This window comes from Aspergillus chevalieri, chromosome 7 (genome assembly GCF_016861735.1).
Source record: "Aspergillus chevalieri M1 DNA, chromosome 7, nearly complete sequence".
Taxonomy (NCBI): domain Eukaryota; kingdom Fungi; phylum Ascomycota; class Eurotiomycetes; order Eurotiales; family Aspergillaceae; genus Aspergillus; species Aspergillus chevalieri.
In genome coordinates, this window is record NC_057368.1 from 1,980,133 (window position 1) to 2,004,943 (window position 24,811).

The window sequence follows — 24,811 nt, forward strand, 5'->3', positions numbered from 1 at the left end:
ACAATTGCCCAGAGAGAGAGTCATGGGAAGCTTGGCTTCAAGAATTGGCATCATCTCCGCAGAACCAACAATCGCTCTATTAAGATCTTCATGGATTTCTTAGCGCCCCGGGCAAACGCTAAGCCCCAAAGGCTGTGAACTCGTATTTAACCACATTAGACGAACAGGGCAAACCCAGCCTCTCAAACGTCAAAATAAGCAGGTTTGCTGTCCAGGGTCAACGGTATATAAATTCCTTGAGTTGAACCTCTTTCATCTGGGTCTTTTCTGAAAACCTCGTGCAAAGTCTACTGCAAAATACAAAATGTCCGAAGACATCATGCAAGGCCCTAGCCTCTACCACGTTTATTCCACGGTGTTTCCAAGGGACTACAACGTCACTGCTGCCGACAAAAGACATCTATATCATGTGGATAACTCCATATGGACGCCAAAGAAGCCGAGTCTCACCCTCCACGCCGGCACGGACAACAAAGCCCCGATTCACGCCGTTTGCAAATACGCGCATTTCTCGAGACATGCCAAGTTCGGTCTGGGGGATCCTAATCAGCCCAATCAGGTCACTTGGGAAGACCTCACCTGTCAATCTTGGACCCGCGTCAAATACCGCTGGCGAATGCCGTTGAGAAACCACCCTGCATCCAAACATCATGCATTCGTGTGGAAGCGGACCTCGAATGTCGGCGTAACCAACTCGTCGCCTTCAATCTGGGCCTACGACAATTACAAGTTGGTCGATGAGAAGTCGGAACAGGTCATAGCGGTGTTCACCAGCAGCTCTCACAAAAGTGTCGATAAAAACGGCAAGCTGGAGATCTACGTGGACTATGGTCAGGAATTCGATGTACTGGTTCTTATCACTGTTATAGCTTTGATCGAGAAACACCGACGAGCGAAGCACAATGCGTCCGCTAGTGGCGGTGGTGGTGGTGGCGGCGGCTGCTAAAGGTGCCGAAGCCAAAGCCATACATTTGGGGATGGTCATTATGGTCCTTTTGTCCTTATGTTTCTGTTCATGTTTTCGAAATTTTTTTTTTGAGATACCATTTGCTTTAACGGAGTTGGATTGTGGTTGGTGATAAGCGATCACTCATGTTCTGGAAATATTATTATTATTATTATTTAATCAAGTTTATTGTCCATACCGAGCCCTAGAGCTATGATAGACCATGATTCATGGACTCGAGGCCAGCAGCTATTCTACAGTCTCTTGTCCCTATAAGTTGCCGGGACAACACTCCCTTTTATAATCTTTCCGATCCTTTTCCTCGCCCCAGACCGCCTGTATGCGCAGGGCTTTTGAGCACAGTGCTCTCCTTGTGTTTTGGAGCAAGATGGGTGTGGCCTAGGCTGACTCTCAGCCTTGGGCTACCCTCCCTGCTACCCCCTCTCCTGTTCTAACTGCTTCTTCCAGTGCTTCCAGTCCCCATTCGTCATCTCTTCGGGCCCTTTCTGCCGTCTGCTGTAGGTGCGCCCGGGGTAGAGCTATGCTGGCGCTGGCTAGGAGTTGTAGCAATGCCCTTGTAGCTTTGGGCTCTCCTAGGAGTCGTCCTTGTGGGTATTCTTCTGCCGTAGTGGGCCTCATAACTCCGTCTGTCTCCAGGTCCTTGTAGAGCCTGTTTCGTTGGTGTCGCCATTCCCGACATTCAAAGAGAAGATGGTGTATTGTCTCCCTTGATATACCGCATCCCTCACAGGTTGCATCCTCCCGGACCTGGATCCGATGTAGGTATGTTCCTATGGCTGCATGTCCTGACTTCAGTTGAAAATAACGGCTTGCTAGGTGTTTGGGAGCTATTGCAGCTGCTGGGTCGAGCCGCCAGTTCCTCTGTGGCCTGTATGTTCGTTGACCTTGTTGGGATCGCTGTCCAAGTTCTTTGCTGAGCCATCTCTGCCTTTGTGCTATAATGGCTTCTGTTCGGGCTCTACAGGTGAAGGCCAGGGATATCTCTCTTGGGCCTCTTCCTGGTGGCTTACTGGCTGCCTGTTTTGCTGCCTGGTCAGCTCTCTCATTCCCTTCTATTCCTGCATGTCCCGGCACCCATTGGATAGTGGTTTGGCAACCTCGGGCATGTAGTCTCTTGGCTATAGCATGTGCTTGGATCACTAATGCTTGACCTGGCCCTGGCTGGGTGTGTTGCATCCTTGCAATGGCTGCTTGGGAGTCCAACAGGATAGTGACTGGTCTTTGATCCCCCACTTTCTCTGCTAACTGGAGTGCTCGCACAACTCCCAGAAGCTCTGCATCAAAGACCTCATATCCCTTGCCTAATGGGAACCCCGGGTCTTCCATGTTCCTCCCGGTTCTCGCCAAGCAATCCCTGCCCCACTTTTGCCATTCTCTAATCTTGATCCATCTGACCAGATTGCTAGCTCTGGAGGGAGAGATTGCGCTGCTACTAGGGCCTCTGGACCTGGTAGCATCTCTATTTGGCCTGGGAACTGGCTACTGGTTGTCTGTGTTGTGCTCTCAAAGCCCCCAGATGGGTCCACTGGTAGAATATTGGCTAGTTGTCGAGCAAGGTGTTGTCCCAGGGACCATCGGCCTCGGTTGTTTCTCTCAGCCCATTGTCGGTTCCCTGGGGTCTGTTCCCCAGGTTGGGTGTGCTGATCCCCTTCCCGGAAGCTCACTGGGAGGATCTCCTTAGCTGGGTGGTTCTCCGGTAAGCTGAGCAGCCGGGTAGTGTATTTCAATTGTCGGGCCTCCAGTAGGGCCTCTGCTGGTGCCAGGCCCGCTTCACGGACCAGTGGCCCTACAGGAGTGGATTTCAACATGCCGGTGATTGCACGGGCCTGTCGATTGATCATGAGCTGTATACCCACTAGCCGATCCTTCTGGCCCTGCCACCAGAGCTCTGCTCCGTACAGGGCTACTGATTGCACTGCTGCTACTTGAACCTGACGAGCTAGCCCTGGGGCAAGTCCATGACTCTGGCATAGGCGTTGTACTCTGTTTTCTGCAGCCCGTGCCTTGCGCATACAGGTCTGATAGTGGGCTTTGAGATTCAGCCCAGAATCAAGCCAGACACCAAGCCATCGCGTTGCCTCTAAGTTGAAGGGCACACAGTGGCCATCTACCTCCACTCGTGCTCGTTGAATCTGATCTTTCAGTTCCCGGCCCCGTTTGCGAGTAAGTAGGACTGCTTCTGTTTTCCCTGCATCAAACTGGACCACATTACCATGCCCCCACTCAATGGCCACCTTGGCAGCTTCTTGCAGCTTCTTGCAGACCTCTCTAACTGAATATCCTGGAGCGAGCAGGCCTATGTCGTCTGCAAATGAGAGACACTGGATACCATTCACTCTCCTCTCAATTGCATCAAATACACCGCTGAGGTAGATAATGAAGAGAATTGGTGACACTGGCGAGCCCTGTGGCACCCCTGAGTTAACTGGGTGTGCTGGGCACTGTGTGTTGTCAATCTGTAGCTGTACCCATCTGTCGGTCAAGAAGGACTGTACCCATCGGATCAGATCCCCATCTAGGTTGAATTCAATCAGTCGGGCTATCAGTCGGCTTGGGTTCACATGGTCGAATGCTCCCTTCATGTCAAGGAATAGTGCTCCCATAAGTTGTTGGAGTTTCCAGGCTTCATGGGTGTTCTGTATCAGACATGCCACTGCGTCAATTGCACTCCGTTGCTTGCGACTTCCCATCTGTCCTGGGTGTAGTACTCCCATAGTCTCACAGTGGTAGGCAATAGCATCTGCCGCTATCTTTTCAACCACCTTCCCTAGGCAGTTTAGTAAGCTAATCACCCGGTAGGCCTTCACAGCTGTGTAGTCTGGTTTATTAGGTTTCCTTAACAGAATACCCTTCGCTACCTTCCATACTGGTGGATGTAGACCCAACCGGAAACATTGTCGGGCCAGAGCAACAATTCTAGGGCTGTCCCATTCCCACAAGAGCCGGAGGGCTCGAAAATTCAAACGATCGATTCCTGGAGCCTTCTGTACTGCCTGGTGAAACAGAGCATGTCTCACTATTTCTTCATCCACCTGACTATGCCAGGACCCTTGGGAGATCTCAACTTCCTGGCTATCTCCTGGTACCTGGGGGAAGGCTGTTTCCCGAATTAGGGCCTCCTTTTCCTCAAGGGAGCTGGCTAGCTGCCCCTGGGGTCCATGCAGGGTTGGCGTAGTTGTAGCTGTTCTGGGCTTTGTGTATTTCAGAGCTTGCCAGCATCTCACTGTGTCCACAGAGCCAGGGTGGGTAGTTGTCCCTTCCAGGAAGGTTTCCCAGCAGGTGCGTTTCGCTCGTCGGATGGCTCGATAGTAGTTATTTCGGACCTCTCTCAATTCTGTTGTAGAGATCTCTTGACCCTGCCATGCCCGTCTTGCCTGACTGTAGGTCCTACGGGCCTCTTTAATCTCCGTTCCCCACCAGCGTTTTGATAGTGGAGTCACCCGTAGTTGTTTTGCATGTCGATTTAATACTGCTGTCAGGGCCTCCTGGATCCATGTGGCTTCCCCAGCTAGGTCTTCTGATGAGCAAGAGTCCCCCAAACAGGGTCTAGATTCTGTTCTTGCTTGCCAATCCCCCTGGCTTCTTCCAGGGCTTGTGGGTTGGCTTGAAGCGTCTGGATCTGCCACCCTGTTACATCCTGTGAGGGCGTTGTGGGTATTCGCTCCAGAGAGGTCCATTCCATGACTATCAGTTCATGATCTGAACCAGTTGGGTGTTCTTGGTCAATCACCCATGTTTCCAGAGGCCCCATACTAACCGTGGTTAGAGCCAAGTCGATAATTGAGATCCCTGGAGTTCTTTTCGGTCGAGTGGAAACTCCTAGCTCATTGTTGATGTAGAGACCTGCTTCGTCTATCAAGTTCTCTAGCGGTCTGGCGTTCACACGGGCTCTTGCTAGAGGGTTCCATAGTGGGCTATGGGCGTTGAAATCTCCCACAAGCAGGCATCTTCCCTCAAGGACTTGGTCCCATTGCACATCCTCTAGTGCTCTTCTCTGTCTCTCATTCCCCCCATGCCAACAATGGCCGATTCCTAACCAATTGTCGTAGCAGTTGATTATCCTGGTTCTTCGTGCTTTTTCCCGGGCCCGATTTAACTCCCATACATCCATTACCATGAGGTATGGGTGATCAAGGAGATCTGTTCGGGCCTCCACAATCATTTCATTCAATATATCCCGCCGGATTGCTACTGCCACTCGCCGGTCTCGAAGAGATCCTGCTTCTGGCCAATATATCTGATATCCTCCATGTCGGAACTCCATATCAATATATGGTTCCTGTAGGCATGCTAGTCCCACCCCTAGCTCCAGTCCTGCCTCCAAAGCCGCAACAGTGACTGCATAAGTCTTGCGGCAATTATGTTGGAGTAGTCGCATTAGTGGGCCATTGACTGCCCTGGGGTGTCAGTGCCCCTCATCTCAGTGTCCTCTTGGCCTGTTGTCAGGCTGGGCCCCAGATATCGCTGGGTCTGGGGGCTGTTAGGAGCTGAGCTGCTCCGTGGTCGTGATTGGTGCTGGTTTCGGTTGACCACACTGAAAGCGAATCCTGGTGAGCTCAGAATAGCTGGTTCCACACTGGTCATTTGCTGAGGTCTCTCAGCCAGTTGGGATATGTCCTTAGACTCCACAGTTCTCTTTCTCAGTTCCTTCCTCACTGCTCGCTTGGCTGGGCAATTCCCTACTGTTGCGGGGTGTGGGCCTCCACAGGTGCCACATTTGGCCGGGATGTGTTTACAGGCGGTTCCTGGTTTGGCTGGGCAGTCTACCACCCGGCAGACATGTTCAGTGCCCTCATGGGGCCCCGCGCATATAAAGCAGCACGGTGGGTGGCCACCACAGGCCTTGAAGCTTCGGTGGCCTAGCTTGCAGCACCTGGGGCAGACTGTATCCACTCCTGTTTCCCAGTATTGCTCCGTCTTATATCGGGACCCCCCAAAGCGAATGCCGTTGATAAGAAGCCTTCGAGCCTCCTCTAGTGAGCCAACTGTAATAACAATAGTTGAGCACTTTTGGTTGCTGGTGTGTAGCTCTTTTGAGCTCCGGAGCCATGTTGGGTTCCTCTTCAGCTGGTATTCAGTCCCCAGCTCAATCTCTTCACGGGCCAGAGCCAGGCCACAGGTGAGATAACGTTTAATTGGGACCCCATGGACCTTGACACGGTACCATTGCTCAGGTAGCTCGACCGATATCACTGCTGGATCCGCCTGCCGAGCTGCAGTGACCAATAGGTCTTTATAGTCAGGTAGGAGCATAGAGCCTAGGGTACCTTTCTCCAAAAGGATTGTGATCGCTCCAGTGTTGGTATATCCTGCGTCCACTACCCGGATGAATGCTGGGAAGTGTGCCTTTGCTACTGCTCGGTTGATGGCCAGAATGATATCCTCTCTCTCTGATCTTGGGGCAGCCTTGCCTCCCTCCCGGCGAAATAGGAATCTCCATGCCTCTTTGGGGGTGTCTTTGGCTGGCTTAAGCTTGGTTGGGTCAGGCTGGCTAACTGCAGCAACTGCTTGGATTTGCCGGTTCTTCTGCTTCTTTTTGGTGACCTCCTGCCATTCCTGCCCTCCAGGTCTAGTGGAAAGCAGCGTAGCTAGGTCTGCAAATGTGGGTTGTTGCCTTGACTTTTGGCTTGTTGCTTCCCTTATCTTGGGGACCTTGCTGCTATTGTGTTGGTTCATTTGGCTTGATTGGGCATTGGTTGTTGTTGGTGTGTCTTGCTTCATTGGTTTGATTCGTTGGATAGTGTTCTGGGCTTCTGTGAGCTCTGTGCGAAGCTTGCTAACTTCCAGTTCCAGCTTTGTGACCCGCTCTAGATAGAGTCCTCCATGAACCTGCTGTTCTGCTCTCCAGTTGGACAGCTCCTCTGCTAGGTGTGCCTGTACCTGTTCCTGGACCATTTGAAACATTTCTTGTTGTTGGTTCTGGGCTGCTTCCAAAGCACCCACCAACACCTGGGCGTGTTTGCTCACATCTAGTAAAGAGGTTTGATGCTTTGGCCTTCCAATCAATGTCTTTTGTAGACTCTTTCGTTGCCTGATTCCGCTTCTGGCCTCACTGGCCCGGCTGGGGGCCCGGCTGGGGGCCCGGCTGGATCCTCTGATTTGCCAGTGTTCCTGGCCCTCATTTTCATCCATGCTCGCACTCTCCATGCTACCTTCATTGAATTCAGGTTGCATCATGTTTCCAGATCGCCAACGGATTGGCGTTGGGGTGACTGGCATATCTTCTGTTTCCGCGAACTGGGAGGCCACGTTGTCCACTCCGGGGGGTGACGCGTGCGATATACCACCACCACAGAGTTCCTGTGCCTCCATGGTGGTTTATAGGTGCCTAGAGGCCCCTATCGGTCAAATGACGCGTGAAAAAGACGTGTTTTCCTTGGGTGCTGATTTTGGTGTTCCAGGCGCCAAGCTTTTTTGTCATAGATTGTTCTGGAAATACCTGGAAATGTATCTTCACGACTACTTCTATAGACTGAATATTTCCATGTAACATTATCTTTCGATTAACTTGTTCGAACACTGTCTCTTGAATCTTAAGTATGCATTACATAATCCATCCATATCTCCGCCTGGTTTGCGGGACTCTTTCCGGAACCATCACCAATTTAGATTCATGCATCAAGTTGTTATTACATAGATACGGCAGAGGGCATGGTGAGCCGCTGAACCACACCTCATGGCCCTCAGACGACCTCATCGCAAGTCCCGTCATGGCTGCCTGGAGTGCAAGCGAAGACGTGTCAAGGTATTCCCATATCCTGTCCTCGATGCAACATCAGATGCTAATTTCTACAGTGCGACGAGGCTCGGCCAGTATGTACAAACTGCTCCAAACGCCATGCTGAATGTGAATACGAAACCACCAGCTCATTACGCTGGACAAATGAAGAGTCACAGTCGCGTCAAACATATTCCGTACCAACCCCTGAGGGATCTCCACCAGATCCTACGTTGACGGCAGCGAACTCGTTAGGGATTGTGGGCAGGCTAGGTGAGCACAACGAGGCAGTTTCATCCGGCAGTCTCAATCTCACCGACTTGGAGCTTATGATGCAGTGGTGCAATTCGACGTACCAGGTTCTTTCTCGGAATGAGAGCACTGATCACGTCTGGCGGTGCTTAGTTCCTGAGGAAGCAGTATCGCATCCATTTCTCATGCATGGTATTCTGGCTCTCTCTGCGCTCCATCTGGCGCGGACACGGAATGACCATCGCCGGCCGATATACAGTAGCTTGGCGGTTGCGCACCAGAATCAAGCACTAGCACTGTTCCGTGAGTTACTTGGCGATATTAATGACACGAATGCAAAGGCCATGTTCTCATTTGCGAGCTTGGTCGTGCTTTACACTTTCGGCTTCCCGCACGAACCAAACCCGAGCAATCCGTGGGCCTGTATCGATGATTTATCGCAAATTATTGTCTTGATACGTGGTGTGCAGCAGGTGATCAACACAGCTTCCTTATCTCTAAGGGAAAGCAATTTCAAACCATTGGTACGCCCAGGGGACTTCGAGCCCGTTTTACCAGATGACGCCCGATTAGCATTTGGAGAGCTCCTTGAAGCCAACAATGCCTGTGGCGCCCAGGACGAGACCCACGATACAGAAATTTACGAAGACACCATTGACAAATTAACAGAGGCAATAGGCCTGCTTAATGTGGACCACTCCATGACCACTATCGGCCGGTGGGCAATTAGACTCAAGCCGACATACGTGAATATGGTACGGGAGCATGCACCGTTGGCTTTGGTCATTCTTGCATACTACTGTGTGGTAATGCATTCTCTTCGTCATCACTGGTGTCTTGACGATTGGAGCGTCAGGGTCTCCAGAGCAATCTGGGTGGTGTTGGATGATACATGGAGGCCATTGGTTCGGTGGCCGATGACTGCTATTTTTGGACAGAGCTTTTCAAATGAAACGTGATTTCTTTGGTGGCCGCCTGTTTGATCCATTCTTAGTATTGACCAATTGGTGCTCGATGTTGAAAGATTGCGATTATATTTCATCCTTCTCTATACTGAAAATAAACGCCATGCCCGGGAATACAGCACAGAAAGCAAAACAGAGATGCAAGCAATATCAAACTATGCGCCAATGTCAATTTTCATCATCAACCACGCTATCTATCTAAAGAGGCAACGAGGAAACCTCGCTGAGCTTCAATCCACCCCTCGTCGTCATCACCCGCCCCCGTCCCAGGAGACAGTTAATTTCACTCGGATGAATAATGATAAAGACCAACATCACAAGGAACATGAGTGTGGCATCAAATATATAGATAAACACTTCCGTCGAAAGGAGATAACCGTCATTCCCCTGGACATACTCGGCAACACGGAAAATCGACCGAATGAGAATTAATATACTCGTCGCATACAGGGCGTACAGGTGCTTCCTCCAGGGAACACAATCGGCCACGGACTCTGCGGTGGGGTGGGAGGTAATCCGGGCTTGGAAGACGATGGAACAGATCACAAAGAAGCCGAAGAAGATGATTTGGACTATGAGACCGCCGATGATGATGTTGTTTCCGGTGTCTTGAGAGCCTTTTGCCAAGATTCCAGCCCCTAGTATTGTTAGTGTTTCTTCTTCTCCAAACAATGGCTATCCTCGTGCAGAGAGGAGCGACATACCTGATGCCTGCATCAAGAAACTGAGCACATCACCCGCCACAAAAATCTTGGTCATCCAGTTCACCCGAATCAAAGCAAACTTCTGTCCCTTGACCAGATAGATAATCCTCCCCAGCTCCATGTAAATACTAGCGGCGAAAAGCGCGGGTGCAACGAGTAACAGCGTGCTTTGCATAATGTACGGGCCAAGCGTCCAGTCCGGGGATTGTTGTGCGGACAGTGCTCGTCCTATGTAGCCGATGGTTTCGACTGTTTGGTCAGTATCATTGTATTCCAATAGAAAGTTGGAATAGAGGGAGAGTGGAGGGCGTACAGTATCCTCCGAGCACGAGGGGGGTGCAGAACCATGTCCGGGTTCGGAAGAGGTTGTAGGTATGGAGGGCAGTCACGACGATGTATAGGATGATGAAGATGACGGCTGCTGCCATGGACGGGTTGTATTCATAGGCCTTCCAGCCTCCGTGATCTGTTGACGACATGTTCGTGGTATGTATGGGATATAGGCGGAGTATAGTATGAAGGGTATATGGACTCGATGGTCAAGAGGAGCAATGTAGAGAATGGAATTAAATAGATAATAATTGAAATTCCTGCAGATGCAGACATCTTATATACATACACGTTCCCTCCTTTCCCTCGCTCGTTCTCAATTCTATTTTTTTCCATCTGCCAGAAACGAAACCCTGGATCTGCTACTGTTCGTATATCTCGTACCCATTTCCTAATGGGGTATGGATGGTGTTTCCAATACGGATCGGAGCCACCTCGGCCATTGGATAAGGATTTTATAGTTAAGAATAGCGTAAATTAAGGCTGTCGGAGAATCCCCGCTGCCTTATGGGTCTCGTATTCTAAACCCTCTTGGGTTAACTGTACAGAACTCGTACCCGTTTCCATATGTCAATGTTGCTCCGTGCGATATTTTTGAAATTCGCTGTCGATATACTGAAATAAACTCGGCCTTCTAGAATAATTGAAAAATTAAAGTTTTGCCTGTGTCCCCGTCTCCATATCGTTAAGCAAAACATATCGATACCGAGCCTTCCCAGCATGCATATCCTTCAATGCGACGTTAACGTCCTTCATAGCCCGTTTTTGGATCCACGGCAACACATGCTTCTCAGCGGCTAACTTAAGCATTGCCCTGATGTCCTCCGGTGACCCGATATTCGACCCAGTGATCTTAACACCCTTCTGGATCAACGAGAACGCCATAACAGGCGGTAATGGCTGCTCCGGTGCTCCCACCTGCACAAACACGCCGTCTGTCTTCAGCAAGCGCAGGTATCCAGATAATGGCATGTCCGGCGACGAGACCGTACAGATGATCACATCCAGCGAGCGGGAATGCGCGCGCGCCCATTTCGGTTCTTCATCTGTTGCGATGAAGGCATCTGCGCCTAGTCCCTCGAGCGTGTCCTTGCGCTTGCCCGACGTGCGCGAGATTCCAACCACTCGATCACAACCCAATGCTTTGGCAAACAAAACACCCAGATGACCAAGTCCCCCAATCCCGACAATTCCCACAGACTTCCCTGGCCCAGCACCGTACTTCCGCAACGGCGAGAACATGGTAACACCCGCGCACAGCAATGGTGCCGCCTCAGCAGACGGCAACGCATCAGGGATCTTAAACACGAAATGTGCCGGCCCGCGCCAATACTCCGCAAACCCCCCATACGACTTACTCCTCTCCTCATCGGGATACCGCCCGTTATACGTCCCCATGATCCTCGGACAGTAACTCTCCCGTCCATCAGTGCACGCCTCACACTCTGCTTTCAAGCATGAGCCACTCTGCGCGCCTACCCCGACCCGATCCCCGACTTTGATATCGCGGGATGCGGGCGAGGATGGCAGGGTTGGGACGTCCGCGCCGACGCGCGTGACTATGCCGATGATTTCATGGCCCACGACGCAGGGGTAGTCGGTGGGGCCCCAGCCGGAGCTGAGGGTGTGGATGTCTGTGCCGCAGATGCCGCAGCTGGAGACTTTGATTTCGATGTCGGTGGGGGTGAAGAGTTTGGGGGTGAAGGTTGTGTAGGTTAGGGGGTCTGTGGCGTTGTGGGCGACCCAGCCGTGGTAGGGTTTGGGTGGTGAGGACATGTTGTAGAGGCTTAGTAGCGTTGTGTTTGTGTGACTGCTCGTATAGCCAAGTAAGGATTGATATGAGACGAGACCTGGTTATCACGGGCTCTCGTCTATGCGCCGAGTGAGTATCGGATTGACGTGCGCGTTATAGTGGTAAAATTGCAATCGAGAAGCGCAATATGAATTAGAAGAGCGCAAGTCAAGAAACTTATATCGGCAAGAGAGACGACAATTGAAGAAGTGCAGAGATCAAATGGCGGAGACTTCCCTAACCGTAACCGGAAATGCCGAGGTTTGATGTCCATGTATCAATATCCTGTGAGAAGCAATTCAAGATCCAATTCGAATCGAACAATTCATTATCATAAAATATGTATGCCAGTAGTAATTTCCAATGCAAAGAGTGTATTTACATGCGCCACATCGTAAAAACTAGTATGTACAATCACACGATAAATGAATTTATTAAATGACACATAACACAGTCAGAAGAGCTGTTTAGCTCACTTTCGCGGGTGACGGCCGCCCCATTAGCTCGTCAAGTTCGTCGTTGGTTAGGGTACTACGTCGTCGGTCTCGGGCTTCTTTGCCAGTGCCTCGACTTCGCTTCCGGCTTTGGCTCTCTTTGCGGTCTTGCTCTGCTGCTCGGGCATCGTCTTCTGCCATGGCAAGTTTCTGTGACAAAGTTACTCGCCCGCGACTGGGAGGGTCCTGCTTGATTGTTTGTCAGATTCGCGGCTCTATTGTTGACATGGATTAAACTTGCTCACCTTTCGCGGAGCATTCGCTTCCACTCTTTTCTTCAATGCCCGCCGAGTCACAGTCTCTGATTTATGTGCTTTGACCTGCAAAGTCTCGTCTTCATTTACACAGGGAGAACCATTTAGCCCTGGCGTGAAAGAGACCTTCCGGGACCGGCCGGATTGTATGTTGTCGCTCCGCTCCTTAAGAGCACGACTCGATGCCCTTCGAGTCCTAGTCTCGCGCGTCCCAGTAGGCTTGGTCTCCTTCGACGGTGCACGCTGTTGGGAACTCTGTTTAGACTTGCGCTCTGCTTCTTCCTCCTCCTCTTCTGCCTGCTGGTCTTCCAGAATGGGAGACTCCATGTTTATATCTGCATCATTTGTTGCTGATGCATGTGCGGAATCAATACTGAGGCCCAGACCCATCTTCAATTCTTCGGCCTGAACCGAGTCACCTCCGTCGGCAATCCGTGTATGCCACCCATCCATCATGGTCACCGCTTGTCTCCATCGGCTTTCCATCTTCTCCCAGCCTTCCCGGAGGCGGTTGATTTCCTCGTCGCGCACTTCAACTTCTTCGAGAGGCACAAATGAAGGATTGGTGAGTAGTGTCTGTAGGTGCTCTAGCATCATACCCATATGGGCTGAAAGTTCATCGCACGATGTCGGAAGGATAGTAACAGGGTCATGCGACGATTTCTGCGTCCCGCTGCTGGCCGTCCCACTTGGGTTTTCTTCGTCCTCGTGTGTTAGGCCTTGTAGATCTTTCAATGTCTGGACAGTGTTGCGTGCCAGCGCGATCAACATGTCGTTCTCGTCACTGAGAGTTTGGCACAGCTGCGTGAGGAACTCGTTCGTCTCTTGCTTCAAACTGTACCCAGGGTTGTTAATCCCTTCGCCGCCGGACAGAGTCTTCGATCTCGATGCGCGGTCGACTGTCGGATTGATGTTGATAGTCGTAACACCGAGTCCCTCTCGCTTCCCTCTCTGTCGCTCTGCCAGGTGCGACTTCAGCTTTTGTAACTCCAGGTCTCGTTTGCGAATGTCGTTCGCGCATTGTGCTCGGACTTGCTGAACGGTGGTCTTCATGCGTTGTACTTGCTCCTTCATGTTTCTGATAGTTGATTCTGCACTGGCGATATTCGTTCTGAGTGCGCGCTCCTGAGCCTCTGCGAGCGCTAGCGACCGGCTCATTTCGGACGTCTTTGTTCGGAGTTTGCCCTGCAGTAATGTCTTAGCTATTGAGCTCTGACCATAACCATACCTTTGTTTTCTTTGCGTACGATTTCTACTGATTGCTGCGATTCGTTCGCGCGGAGTGTCCGTATCGTCGTAGCGAGGTTTTCCCTATGGTCGGCTTCGCGCTGTAGGCTATCAGACTTTGACCATTGTGCTAGAAAAGCATGCGCAGCATCGCTATGACATACATCTCTTCTCAGAACCAAATCATTAACCAGGTTGATGACCCTGGCCATCGTCCCATCGACACCACCCTCATCGTTCTCCGGCTGAGCAAAGTCGATCGGGGTGCCTCCTTTTAAAAGACCCCTGGCGAGGAGGACATTATTGATATATGACGAGGCCGCATTCAAGTTGTGCTGCTCCATGGCTTGCCTGCAAGCTGCCTCTAGTTCTTCCCCTGTATGGTTAGTACTCTGTACAGAGCCGTGTCGAGGTGGTCGTCGCTGTGTTGTCGGGTATGATGTATTTTCCGCATACCGAAAGGGGAAGAAGGTAAACACGGCCTGTTGTCCGGCCGCCCGCAGCCGCCACCCGCGCAGCTCCGCCAATGCAAAACCGTTGCCGGATGAACCACGCTATTGATCCTCTATCGCTCGTCAACGGGGCCACTGACCGGTAGAATGGCTTCGCGATCGCTTGATGGGTCCAGGGGTCTCAGCTCGGCCGGTAGAGACGTTGGAGATCGACGAACTGGTGGTGTCCCGCGTGGCGAAGGAGCCGTGTTGCTGCAACATGGTCGGAATCTATACCAACAGGGCGACTTTGCGGCGGCTGTTGAAGCCTTTACGGAGGTATACCTAGTCCTCTGTATCTCTGGCAGATTAGAAACTAAATAGGATAATGCAGGCGCTGAAAGATAGAGATTCGGACTTGTTGAGCATCCTGGATAGTCGAGCTGCTGCTTATAGTAAACTGGCGCAGCATGACCAAGCATTGCGAGATACCAAGCAAATGATAAAATGCGGTAAAAATGATGAAAGAGTGCGTGACTCACGTCGTCTGTGTCTATGCAGTGCTGATTGTGAAAGGGGTATTTGCGCTGTGCCAAAACCCTCCTGCTGAATGGCAAGCCGGACAAGGCACTCGAAGTCTACGCATACGGGCTGAAGACCTTACCTACAAGCCATCCACGGCGTCATGTGAGCTTTGCCTTAACTGCCCCAGTCTGAGTTTATGCCGACTAACTTGTATAGTTGGTAGAACAATTACATAACAAACTCCGGGATAAGATGTCTGCAAAGCTCTTGGACCCCTTCACTGTCCTTCCATTGGAAGTTGCTGTCATGATTCTTCAGCACTTCAACTTCAAACAAATTGTGTTAGTTGCTGTGTACTCGCATATGAGCATCTTGTTGATTAACTGCCTTTAGGGCCATCCTCCGCGTTTCGAAGAGATGGGATCAGTTCCTCACCTCGATGCGAAACACATGGCTGCGCATGGATCTATCAGAAGCCCGTGGCACTCGAGGGAGAGTCCATTGGACTTCAGTCCGTTCTTACATTCGACGCTCAAAGGGCATGCTGACACATGCCATCGTGAAGAACATATCCTCTCAATCTACGCAAAGAGTTTTGGAATTTATCAGTCGATGTCCGCATTTGGAGCATCTGGAGTTCTGGGACTCTCACGATCCTGCTGCATTCTACGGATTGATCAAGGGCTCGAAACGGTTGAAGACACTCGTAGTCTCTGCACATATGCCAATGGTACAGGAGCGAATCGTAGGGTTTCTTCACGGCATACCTCGTCTTGAACGAATAGAGATCCATAATGCCAAACCCTCTCCTGGAACAAAGATGGAATGGCCTCACAACCTGCCGAATCTGAAGAGTATCACACTTGGCTCAGAAGATGTGGAACCTGCTTCATTTGGGCCTGCGCTTTTCGTACCTCCTTTATATGTATGCCTGCCCTTTCCCTTGCCCTGCACGATGACTTGCTCATACCGACTAGAATCATAGGCTATCCCATGCCATCCCAAACCTAGAAGAGCTGCGACTAGACTGGTACGGACACGCACTTCAGCGCCCCCACGTCAATCTCATGTCAAAAGACTTTCCCCGCCTACGCAGATTAGACGTGAGCGGCCATTCCTTCTCGAACGCGGACGGCTATTTTCCACCTGATCTTGAATACCTCCGTATTCACGCATGTGTCGCTGACATAGATGTCGAATCCTTTCCCGGCCCTCATCTCGCAAATCTCAAGACCCTCGTGCTCAGCGATGTCAATTGGCTGCGTGCGCGAAATTTAAAGCAGCTCATTTCTAATACGGATGGATCCCTCCGTGCCCTCTGGCTAGATAGCTGTATGTGGGTGGGCAATGAGCTTAACGAAGTCATACAGGGCTATTTTGGCAATATCACGGAGCTTAGTCTCTCACGCGTTCCTAAAGTTGAGGATGCGCTGGTAGGCTATATTGTGGCGTTTATGCCGGATCTCAAGGTTCTCCATCTTTCATACACTGATATAAGCGGTCGAGCGATTAAAATGCTTGCGGATGCTCGTGTGACTGGTGATGAGAAGAGGACGAGGGTCGATCGCTTGTACGTCAAAGGTTGTGAAGGTGTTTCTTCGGATGCAGTTGCTTACGGAAGGGCGCGGGGGATTGAGGTTTTCACTTAATTAATATCTATCCCTAAAGGATATATAGAACTGGGAGTCTGCATCTTGCCCGTGGAGGTTTTTGGTCTGGACCATAATGTCTATACGCGTAATAATGACAGCTCATAGCTAATAGAAGTGACTTGCACCAAAGAACATAGACGCATAAGCACAGCCATGTCAGATACCAGTCTAAACACCCCTCTCCTTACACCACCGCTCAACCTCCTTGGCCAACTTCTCCCTCTGATCACGGACCTGTTCCATCATCGGCCCAACTTGCTTGCTGTAAGACTCGTACGATCCGTTCTGCGCATGCCCATTCTTCTCCCCGTTGGACTTGAGAGCGGGAGCAAGATACTCGTCGTAGATGGAGATCATCAAATCCATGACCGCAGACAACTGGTTCGGAAGCCACTGTCCTTGTCAGCACCTTCCACAACCCCAATAAGAAGAGCAAACATACCGTAACAATCGGACTCCCACCCGTGGCAGTAGGATGCGGCGTCCTACGAATAATATACTCCCGCGCAAACAACCAATGGCGCCAGCGGAAGCTCCTCACATGGTCCAGCGTCTTCAGAAGAAGGATCGCAGTCTCGACATCCTTGACCGCATATTCACGGACGTTCACTTCCGCTGCTTTGGCGTTGATGTAGGCGAGGAATTCCCGGTGAGGGAGAGGGCGGTAGGCGCGGAATTCGTGGAGGATTTTGGTAAGTGGGGTTGAGGGCATGGGGATTTGGCAGAGGTGGTCCAGGAGGGGAATCTTTTTGTTGTTAGTACAATTGATGTTGATGTGGACGAAAGGAGGAGGACTTACCATGCTGTCGTTGGCACCGCTCTCACCACGGAAGTAGAGAGGCTTGTTGTCTAGGACGCCGTCGTACACTACACCATTCGGGAACATAGATTGATTTGTGATGCCGAAAATGAAGACACGGAAGGAGAGGTATTCATGAGGCTTGGAGTTACCCCACATATCTGTAGATATTTAGTTAGCAACTACTACAAAATCTGTATCAGAATGGAAGGGCAAGGTAACTTACCCTCCATGCATGCTTCAATCTTCTCCATTGCTATGAGGATCTCCCTAAACCCATCATTGATCTCCGAGCGAGGACCGCCTTTCTCCAGCGCGTCAACAACCCGAACAGCACCACTGATCAAGCTACCCGACTCCTTGACCATATCGACGTGAGTTAGGATGAAGCCTGCCTCGGAGCTCTTAGGGTCAAGACCACCTTCGAAGGCCCGGACTAGACGGAGGTTAGGGTACGTCAAGCCCTTGGATGGTTCGGCAAGGTGGTAGTTGAAGAGGGAGTAAGCGGCAGCATAGGACATGAAGGGTGGGATGTCCAGTCTACACACTTAGTATATAGAAGTAAAAGACGTAAGAGGGATAGGGAACGTACAGCTGAGCACAATGATACATAGGACGGGCCACAGCCTTAGGCAACACGTCTCTCCCTAGACCATAACCACCATCTGGGTTCTTGCGCCAGTTCTCCCAGCAAGGCTCAAGCAAGTAAGACGATGCCAGGAAGGAGTAGTCCCTGAACAGGGCCGTGATGGTATACAAGTCCGGGAGACCATCAGCAGTGACCAACTTGTCCACCTCGTCGGTCAGATCAGGCAACTCGGACTCGACCACTGGACCTAGTTCGTAGGTGGCCAACAAACCCGGAGTACCGTCTTCCCTGACGACGGACATACGGTCCAGGATGGACATCAGAGGCTGGAAGACTTCAGGTAGGGTGGTAGGTGAGGTCTGGTAGGGCAGGAAACCAGTAGAGGTGGTGATGGTGAAGGGGTCTAGGGAATGGGGGATGGTAGAAGGGTCATCATGGATGTGAGGGAAGCGCTTCAAGGTAGTAGAAGTTGGGGTCACCTTAGGCATCGTCATGATGGAAGGAAAGGGAATATGGTAGATGGAAGTATGAAGAATAGGACAAGAACGAACGCTCGGAAAGGCACGAGAAAAAATAAGAAAAATTCTCAGCGAGGCTGCTTGTAGTTTAGGGGCCTGGGAATCAGCACAGAGATTGAGATTTGGGCGGGAAAGGAGGCCCTTCTTATAATATCCTGAGGCCGGTATCAATTCCGGCCTTGGGGGGCACATTATGAAAGAGATAGAAGGACTGCGAGGATATGCCTGTTCTGGTCTAGAGGTTGTCTTCTCATAAGCTGCGATTGCACTGAAAGCGATTATTCACTCTCCCTGCTGTTCTAGACGACATCATGAAGCCATATTCAGACACCTATACTCGGACTTGGCAGGGCATGACAGCATCACGGGACACGCTAATCCCAATGCAGCAGGGTTCCAAAAGGACCCGAGATGCTATGTGGCAAATAATATAGCGGCCTGATCATTCCGAAGATCAGTCAGGGCATTTCATTGTCATTGTATGTGATTCGGACTTTTGTATGCTTCATATTGCCAAGACTCCATAAGCTTCGTTAGCGCCGGAGGCCGGAATTGAACCGGCCTCCGATAATAGCCGTGATAAGCAAAGTATGACAACAGCCTCTGTAACAGGATAGCCTTATCAGGTGCACTGTACGTTGCTGTCGATGTAGGGCTAGACAACAGGCAGCTTCTGTTGTCGATGTTCAGATACGAAGTAGAGCCTTGAGCCCTGAGATGAACCGTAGACATCGCTGTGCAAGGGTCAGTCTCATCAGTCCTATAAAGAATGTTCGGTACGGAGTACACGGAAAGAAAATAGAATTTTTCCCCTCCATATTTCTAGGTGCTGGGTATTCCGATATTGATTTCGTAGGAGAGAGTTGATTTGTATTGTACAGATGGGTATAATATACACGCATGCTCATGACTGTTCGTATACAGTTCGCTTTTTGTTCTAGGTATGGTACTGCAGGATGTTAGTAAATTCCGTATACAGGGTACACCAAGGACATAACAGCAACGTGGTTCAACTCACCTTGTACAAGGTCCAAGACCGACATGTCACCTCTTGTCCCGCAGCAAAGAAGTCCGTATCACCACCAACGTTATGTACCCTGGCCAGCACTATTCTGCCCTGCCCCTGGGTCGTCCATACTAGGAGAGACCGTCTGGACTTTGAGGTATTGTTCTTGTAGGGCCTTTTGCATCGCGAAATCAGCTTCTCGCTCTTGTCGAATTCGTTGCTTTTCCATGTCTCGTTCCACACCCTTGTGCATTGCCTACAGGATGATTAGCATATTTTCATAATATGAAGGAGAAGATTCACAAAAAGAAAGAAAGAAAACATACTGCTCTCTCTTGTTCCTGTGCCCAGTGGACAAACCAGACAATCCCCGCAGTACCGAGACCAGTCATAGCTAACGTCGCCTTAGATGCTTTGGACATTTTGATCTCACTTTCCAATATCAACCACAGGCGATCAATTGGAACAAACGTATTCTGTATCTCGCGAATGATATGCTCCTGCTCTCGAACCAACAACATTTTCCTCAGGCTCGCCGGATTATCGCTGGTTATCAGCATAGGCGGTGACCAGTGGCAGAACTCCGACCGCCCAGGGGCTCATCGGCGACATCACTCCGCCTATCTGTCCCGTTGCGCTGAATAGAACGTTCATGTCGAATATTTGAAAGAATAAACAGACAATATGGTGAGTCTGCGACAGAAGGTGGCGTTTGTATTTGATGTGGTTGGAAATGCTAACTTCGGATGACAGTCAGCTCAGAACTCCGCGGGCATCCAAACTCTCCTCGATGTAGGTCAAGCTGGAATGCAATCGCGCTTGGACGGTTGATCTGACATCGCGCTCTATAGGCCGAGAGAGAGGCCCAGAAGATTGTGCAGAAAGGTGTGTTTTGGAAGTAATGTCTGAGGTTGTTTTTTGAATGGAAGCTAATCCGTCTCGTTTGTCTTTAGCTAGAGAATGTATGACCCCAACCTCCCCCCGCAAATTACAGGCAGAATCGTTCTAAGAAGCCCTAGACCGTACAAAGCGGATAAAAGATGCCAAGTCGGAGGCGCACAAGGAGATAGAGGAATACCGTCAGCAGAAGGAGGAAGAATTTAAGAAGTTCGAGGGAGAGGTGAGGATTCGGCGCTTTTGTATTCTTGCTGGATAGACGAAGCAGACGGCTAACAGGTTTTCCCGGAAATAGCACTCGAGCGGATTCAAGAAGGCTGAAGAAGATGCGACCAAGGAAGCCGAGGCAAGACTTGCAGATATCAAGACTGCTGGCAGCCAGCACGGCGACAAGGTGGTCGATGGCCTTATCCATGGAGTGGTGGATGTGAAGCCCGAACCCTCGGAGAAGATCTTGGCCAGTGCATAGATCGATTGGAGGCGTTGATTGTCTGTTTCTAGTATGGCGCACACCTATATGACATGTTCTCGGTTTCAATTCAAATGCTATTTTCGGATATAAGCTTTTCAAAACGGCTTTGTGATACTAGTCGGAGTATACATATATCCTTTGGTCACGATAGAATGGAGTATGGAGGCCTGTGACTGGCGACACGAGATCACTCGTAGTTCGATATATAGTTATAACTGACTGTAGTTAGTTATAACGTAGTTATATATATGTGCCTGAGGCAGTAAATCTAGCCCTTTGCGTCATCAGGCACCGCAACTCGACCAAGATACACAAATGTAAACACCGAAGATGGGATGTGCAGCCACAATTTTCAATGTGGTAAAATGTACCAAGCTGGCCAATTCCAGTCCTGTAAACCGGTTTCATGGGCTCAACAGTCTATCTCATTCAATAACAACGCATCGGAGCTTCCATGCTTGTTCACGCAGATGTCGCCCGCACAAGCACCCAGGGGCACACACCCTGGATCCACGGCTAGAGGAAATGGGCAACGTTATCCAAGATGAATACGCAATAATTCGAGATAATTATGGTCAGTTTCCTTCAATTAACAGAGTACACAAATTAAATATGAATCAGAGACGCCCAGAGATCCAATAGTCCTCGCTCATGGACTACTCGGATTCGATGAACTACGCCTTGCTGGCCCGCTTCTTCCTGGTGTCCAGTATTGGCGAGGCATCAGGGAGGCATTGACAATGAAGGGCATCGAGGTTATTACGGCGACTGTACCGCCGTCTGGGTCTATTGAGCAGCGCGCCGAGGAATTGGCGAGAGATATTGCCATTGGTGCGCGGGGAAAGAATGTTAATATTATTGCGTGAGTCTGATATCCCTTTCTCTGTATGATATGATTGACTGAAGTGCTCGTGTCTGACGTGATAATAGACATAGTATGGTAAGATGGTCTTACGTCTTGGCATTGAAGGTTGCTTTACTCACAAGCTCTAGGGGTGAGATATACCGCGAAGAAACAATAATGTCGAGCTGAACGACTAATTGTCCAAGTGGGCTTGATTCTCGGTACATGATCAGCCATCTCAAGCCAAAGGACTTCAAAGTCCTGTCTCTGACTACTATTGCAACTCCTCACAGAGGTTGGTAGTAATGCCTATAGAAACGGATTTTTACTAAACGTATTACAGGCTCCGCAGTTGCAGACTATATCCTTGAGCAAATCGGAGGTCAGTCCCTTCGATAAATCCCCTTCCCCCCTCCGCAAAGGAACAGAACGCTCATGTCGTCGGCAGCGGAACGCTTGCCCCAGGCTTACTATGCCCTCGAGCGCCTGGGTTTCGAAACCGGAGCTTTTGCACAGCTTACACAAAAGTATGCAGCAGAAAGATTCAATCCAACAACGCCTGATATTGAGGATGTCCGGTACGTATACTCCGACGATAATGATGCCAAGAAAAGCATACAGCATAAGACTGAACAATTGCAGGTACTTTTCTTACGGAGCAGCCATGGAGCCCAGCATATGGTCCGCATTCCGTTTATCTCACCGGATCCTCAGAGAAACCGAAGGATACAACGACGGCCTGGTCAGCGTTGCCAGTAGCCGCTGGGGAGGAGAGCACGGCTATAAGGGGACCCTTGTCGGCGTGAGCCATTTGGACTTGATCAATTGGACTAACCGGCTGAAATGGTTGGCTGGTGAAATCACCGGTAATAGACGGAAGTATGTTGATCAGTAAATGGCCGACGGACTCTCTGCTGACACTTTGCTACAGGTTCAACGCCATTGCGTTTTATTTGGACATTGCAGGTAAGCACAACACCATTTCTGTCGTTATACATACTCCGTGTGGCATTGGCTGATATGCGACAGATATGCTGGCGAAGGAGGGTCTGTAGAATTCTGGTGCCTGTTTCGGAGTGACTGGGATACCCAATAAAACAAGATTATTACACTGTCGAATCAAGCATTGTTTGTCACCTTGGCATTGTATATAGAGTAGAAAGTGGTTTCCACACTCATAGATATATATTTCATGATAGAGATTCCAAGGATACCAGGAACAAATATTCATTAGCCAGTAGTGTAGTATCTATCTCTCAGAGCCTGAGGCGAGTAAATAGATTAGCATAATTGGTGTGGAATTACTTGGCAATATCATCAACTAGTTAACTTAGTTACTTTTTGGATGAGCTCTGCAGATAGACAACATGAGGATGATTATTTTTGGTCGCCAGCCGCAGAGCATCTACACCATCAGCATCTCGTAGTTCGTGATTTGCGCCAAATCTCAGCAAGGTCTTGACAATTGTCTCGCTACCTCTTTCTGCAGCTTGCATCAGAGGTGTACGACTTGCATGATCTCCTGCGTCCAATGATGCGCCGTGGTTCGTTAGCAATCTCATATCTTGTTGCTGCCCTCCTCTGCGACCAACAGGAGAGATGTACGGCCCTTGTGGTCTCTTCCTTCAATCGAAGCACCGCGATTCCGATCGCTCGGCTTTGCGCCATACTTGAGTAGAAGTTCCTCTATATCCTTGTTTCCTTTCATCGAAGCGATTTGGGGAGGTGTGAATTGATCAAACGGGAAGTTAATCTTTGCTCTGCAGGCAATGAGAAGCGTGACTGTTTCCTCGCGGTTGAGCTCGGCGGTCCTAGCCGAGGAGTCCACCCAGCGTCATCTTGCAAATCGATATCTGCACCGTTGTCGATAAGTACTTGTACAAAAGTGGCATATACTTTCCTAGCTGCCCATGTAAGAAGTGTACCAGAACTATGGCCTTTAGGTGTTTTGTGGGTTGGGAATATTGAATTCGGATTGAGTCCTTTCCCGATGCGGAGTTCACCAACTTGGGCTCGTCATCTTCAATGTCAGAATGAAGCACTGACTCGATCTTAGAGACACCTTCCCTCAAGTCAAAATCGAGGAAAACACCGACTACCTCCCAGGGTCGGTTTTCGAGGACCCGTAGACGTGCAGTTTGCTCTGCTGCAAAAAGATAATAGTTGCGAGACGATCTCATCATGTCCATGTTTGCAGGCAAAGTGCAATGCTGGGATTGCCTCTCCCATAAGTGGAAGGTCGCAAACTTTCTGTATGTGATCTTTGGATCGCAAAGCAAGGTGAAGAAGTGGTATATGATGTTCTTTAACTGCCCATCCGAACATTGCATGTAATTGAGGCAGCTAGGAGCGGTCACCTGTTGTCCACGGGTGCAGCTTCCAGGTTTCGTTCATGATCAGTGCGAGTCGTGTAAATTTATCCTACAGCTGAACCCCTACCTCAACATGCTTGGTAAGAGTCGTCCAATGATACCTTACATAGTCCAAAAAACGATAGCGCGTTGAGGATGGAACAAAACCAGTGCGTATGGGACGCAATAGCATTGAAATACAATGCGCGAGTTTTTGCTTTGTCGAGAAAATACGTCCTGCCAAATCTACTGTGGTAAGATGCCTCACATATACTGATTTCATGTCCGAGCTGATTTCTATAGATTATGATCATGTTGATGGACCAACTGGATTGAAATGGGTGTCATTCTAAATTTGATATCTATATCCCTCATCACTATGCCCAATTTCCACTTGTTCTACTTGTGACCTGAGGTCGCCATGTTCATCCTCCACCTCCACCACAAAAAAAGCCCAAGGCAATTGCTCACCAAATCAAAAGCATTCTTGAGCAAAGGGATTGCTTAGATTTGACAACATGTAGGTTTGGTCTGAACATATGCACAGTTCCATTACTGAAACCATCATAGGCCGATTGCTCATTTCACCTGAGTTCAGGGCTTGCTATGAAAGATATAAGAATGCAGTCCCAGTCTTACTCCATCCCAGCTTGATTCTTCAAGACCGAATTAGTGCACTTGTTCAAAAATAGAGACTCTTTCAATATCCAGAAGGCACACATCTTGCAGGTATTTACCCAGCATACGCTAGGTGTCCAGCCAATATGTTGCTAACCTCATCTTTACATTCCAGAAGTTCTTCGAGAGTATAAATTCGAAAGGAGAAAAACCCATAATCAGTGGATTCGTGATTGAGAAGACACAATATCTTATTATCTGCTGCACTGATGCACAGGCACAGGAGTTTCACAATGCAAAAACACTTGAGATGGACGTCTCGTTCAAAATGGTTGCAGGACAAACAAGTGTTTTTGGTATTTCAGCATGGAACGAGACAATTCAACGTAAACACATATTGCCATTA

At 49.8% G+C, this 24,811-nt stretch overlaps 10 protein-coding genes across 10 annotated transcripts; 5 read left to right on the plus strand and 5 right to left on the minus strand.

Moving 5' to 3' along the window:
* Nucleotides 1–304: 304 nt before the first annotated feature.
* Nucleotides 305–946, plus strand: ACHE_70681S (uncharacterized protein; the record flags this gene model as incomplete). The annotated part of the gene is made up of 1 exon (XM_043283040.1): nucleotides 305–946. One exon carries the CDS (start codon nucleotides 305–307, stop codon nucleotides 944–946), a length of 642 nt encoding a protein of 213 aa, XP_043140360.1.
* A 6,697-nt stretch (nucleotides 947–7,643) lies between these two features.
* On the plus strand, nucleotides 7,644–8,896 carry ACHE_70682S (uncharacterized protein; the record flags this gene model as incomplete). The annotated part of the gene is made up of 2 exons (XM_043283042.1): nucleotides 7,644–7,712; nucleotides 7,763–8,896. 2 exons carry the CDS (start codon nucleotides 7,644–7,646, stop codon nucleotides 8,894–8,896), a joined length of 1,203 nt encoding a protein of 400 aa, XP_043140361.1.
* A 204-nt stretch (nucleotides 8,897–9,100) lies between these two features.
* Nucleotides 9,101–10,085, minus strand: ACHE_70683A (RTA1 domain-containing protein; the record flags this gene model as incomplete). The annotated part of the gene is made up of 3 exons (XM_043283043.1): nucleotides 9,101–9,540; nucleotides 9,607–9,855; nucleotides 9,920–10,085. 3 exons carry the CDS (start codon nucleotides 10,083–10,085, stop codon nucleotides 9,101–9,103), a joined length of 855 nt encoding a protein of 284 aa, XP_043140362.1.
* Nucleotides 10,086–10,587: 502 nt separating this feature from the next.
* Nucleotides 10,588–11,712, minus strand: ACHE_70684A (NAD(P)-dependent alcohol dehydrogenase; the record flags this gene model as incomplete). The annotated part of the gene is made up of 1 exon (XM_043283044.1): nucleotides 10,588–11,712. One exon carries the CDS (start codon nucleotides 11,710–11,712, stop codon nucleotides 10,588–10,590), a length of 1,125 nt encoding a protein of 374 aa, XP_043140363.1.
* A 483-nt stretch (nucleotides 11,713–12,195) lies between these two features.
* ACHE_70685A (uncharacterized protein) lies at nucleotides 12,196–14,047 on the minus strand (the record flags this gene model as incomplete). Its single annotated transcript, XM_043283045.1, has 4 exons — nucleotides 12,196–12,411; nucleotides 12,468–13,661; nucleotides 13,724–13,804; nucleotides 13,868–14,047. The coding sequence occupies 4 exons, from the start codon at nucleotides 14,045–14,047 to the stop codon at nucleotides 12,196–12,198; spliced, it is 1,671 nt and encodes a 556-aa protein (XP_043140364.1).
* Nucleotides 14,048–14,302: 255 nt separating this feature from the next.
* On the plus strand, nucleotides 14,303–16,308 carry ACHE_70686S (Leucine Rich Repeat domain protein; the record flags this gene model as incomplete). The annotated part of the gene is made up of 6 exons (XM_043283046.1): nucleotides 14,303–14,473; nucleotides 14,529–14,663; nucleotides 14,711–14,821; nucleotides 14,876–15,000; nucleotides 15,053–15,584; nucleotides 15,637–16,308. The coding sequence occupies 6 exons, from the start codon at nucleotides 14,303–14,305 to the stop codon at nucleotides 16,306–16,308; spliced, it is 1,746 nt and encodes a 581-aa protein (XP_043140365.1).
* A 171-nt stretch (nucleotides 16,309–16,479) lies between these two features.
* On the minus strand, nucleotides 16,480–18,193 carry ACHE_70687A (indoleamine 2,3-dioxygenase family protein; the record flags this gene model as incomplete). The annotated part of the gene is made up of 5 exons (XM_043283047.1): nucleotides 16,480–16,704; nucleotides 16,754–17,056; nucleotides 17,111–17,271; nucleotides 17,337–17,650; nucleotides 17,703–18,193. The coding sequence occupies 5 exons, from the start codon at nucleotides 18,191–18,193 to the stop codon at nucleotides 16,480–16,482; spliced, it is 1,494 nt and encodes a 497-aa protein (XP_043140366.1).
* Nucleotides 18,194–19,305: 1,112 nt separating this feature from the next.
* ACHE_70688A (protein PET117) lies at nucleotides 19,306–19,645 on the minus strand (the record flags this gene model as incomplete). Its single annotated transcript, XM_043283048.1, has 2 exons — nucleotides 19,306–19,479; nucleotides 19,550–19,645. 2 exons carry the CDS (start codon nucleotides 19,643–19,645, stop codon nucleotides 19,306–19,308), a joined length of 270 nt encoding a protein of 89 aa, XP_043140367.1.
* Nucleotides 19,646–19,907: 262 nt separating this feature from the next.
* Nucleotides 19,908–20,589, plus strand: ACHE_70689S (uncharacterized protein; the record flags this gene model as incomplete). Its single annotated transcript, XM_043283049.1, has 6 exons — nucleotides 19,908–19,910; nucleotides 19,977–20,015; nucleotides 20,075–20,108; nucleotides 20,177–20,185; nucleotides 20,243–20,343; nucleotides 20,416–20,589. The coding sequence occupies 6 exons, from the start codon at nucleotides 19,908–19,910 to the stop codon at nucleotides 20,587–20,589; spliced, it is 360 nt and encodes a 119-aa protein (XP_043140368.1).
* A 528-nt stretch (nucleotides 20,590–21,117) lies between these two features.
* ACHE_70690S (triglyceride lipase) lies at nucleotides 21,118–22,491 on the plus strand (the record flags this gene model as incomplete). The annotated part of the gene is made up of 8 exons (XM_043283050.1): nucleotides 21,118–21,166; nucleotides 21,214–21,454; nucleotides 21,643–21,731; nucleotides 21,780–21,818; nucleotides 21,885–22,014; nucleotides 22,079–22,315; nucleotides 22,368–22,402; nucleotides 22,466–22,491. 8 exons carry the CDS (start codon nucleotides 21,118–21,120, stop codon nucleotides 22,489–22,491), a joined length of 846 nt encoding a protein of 281 aa, XP_043140369.1.
* Nucleotides 22,492–24,811: the final 2,320 nt, after the last annotated feature.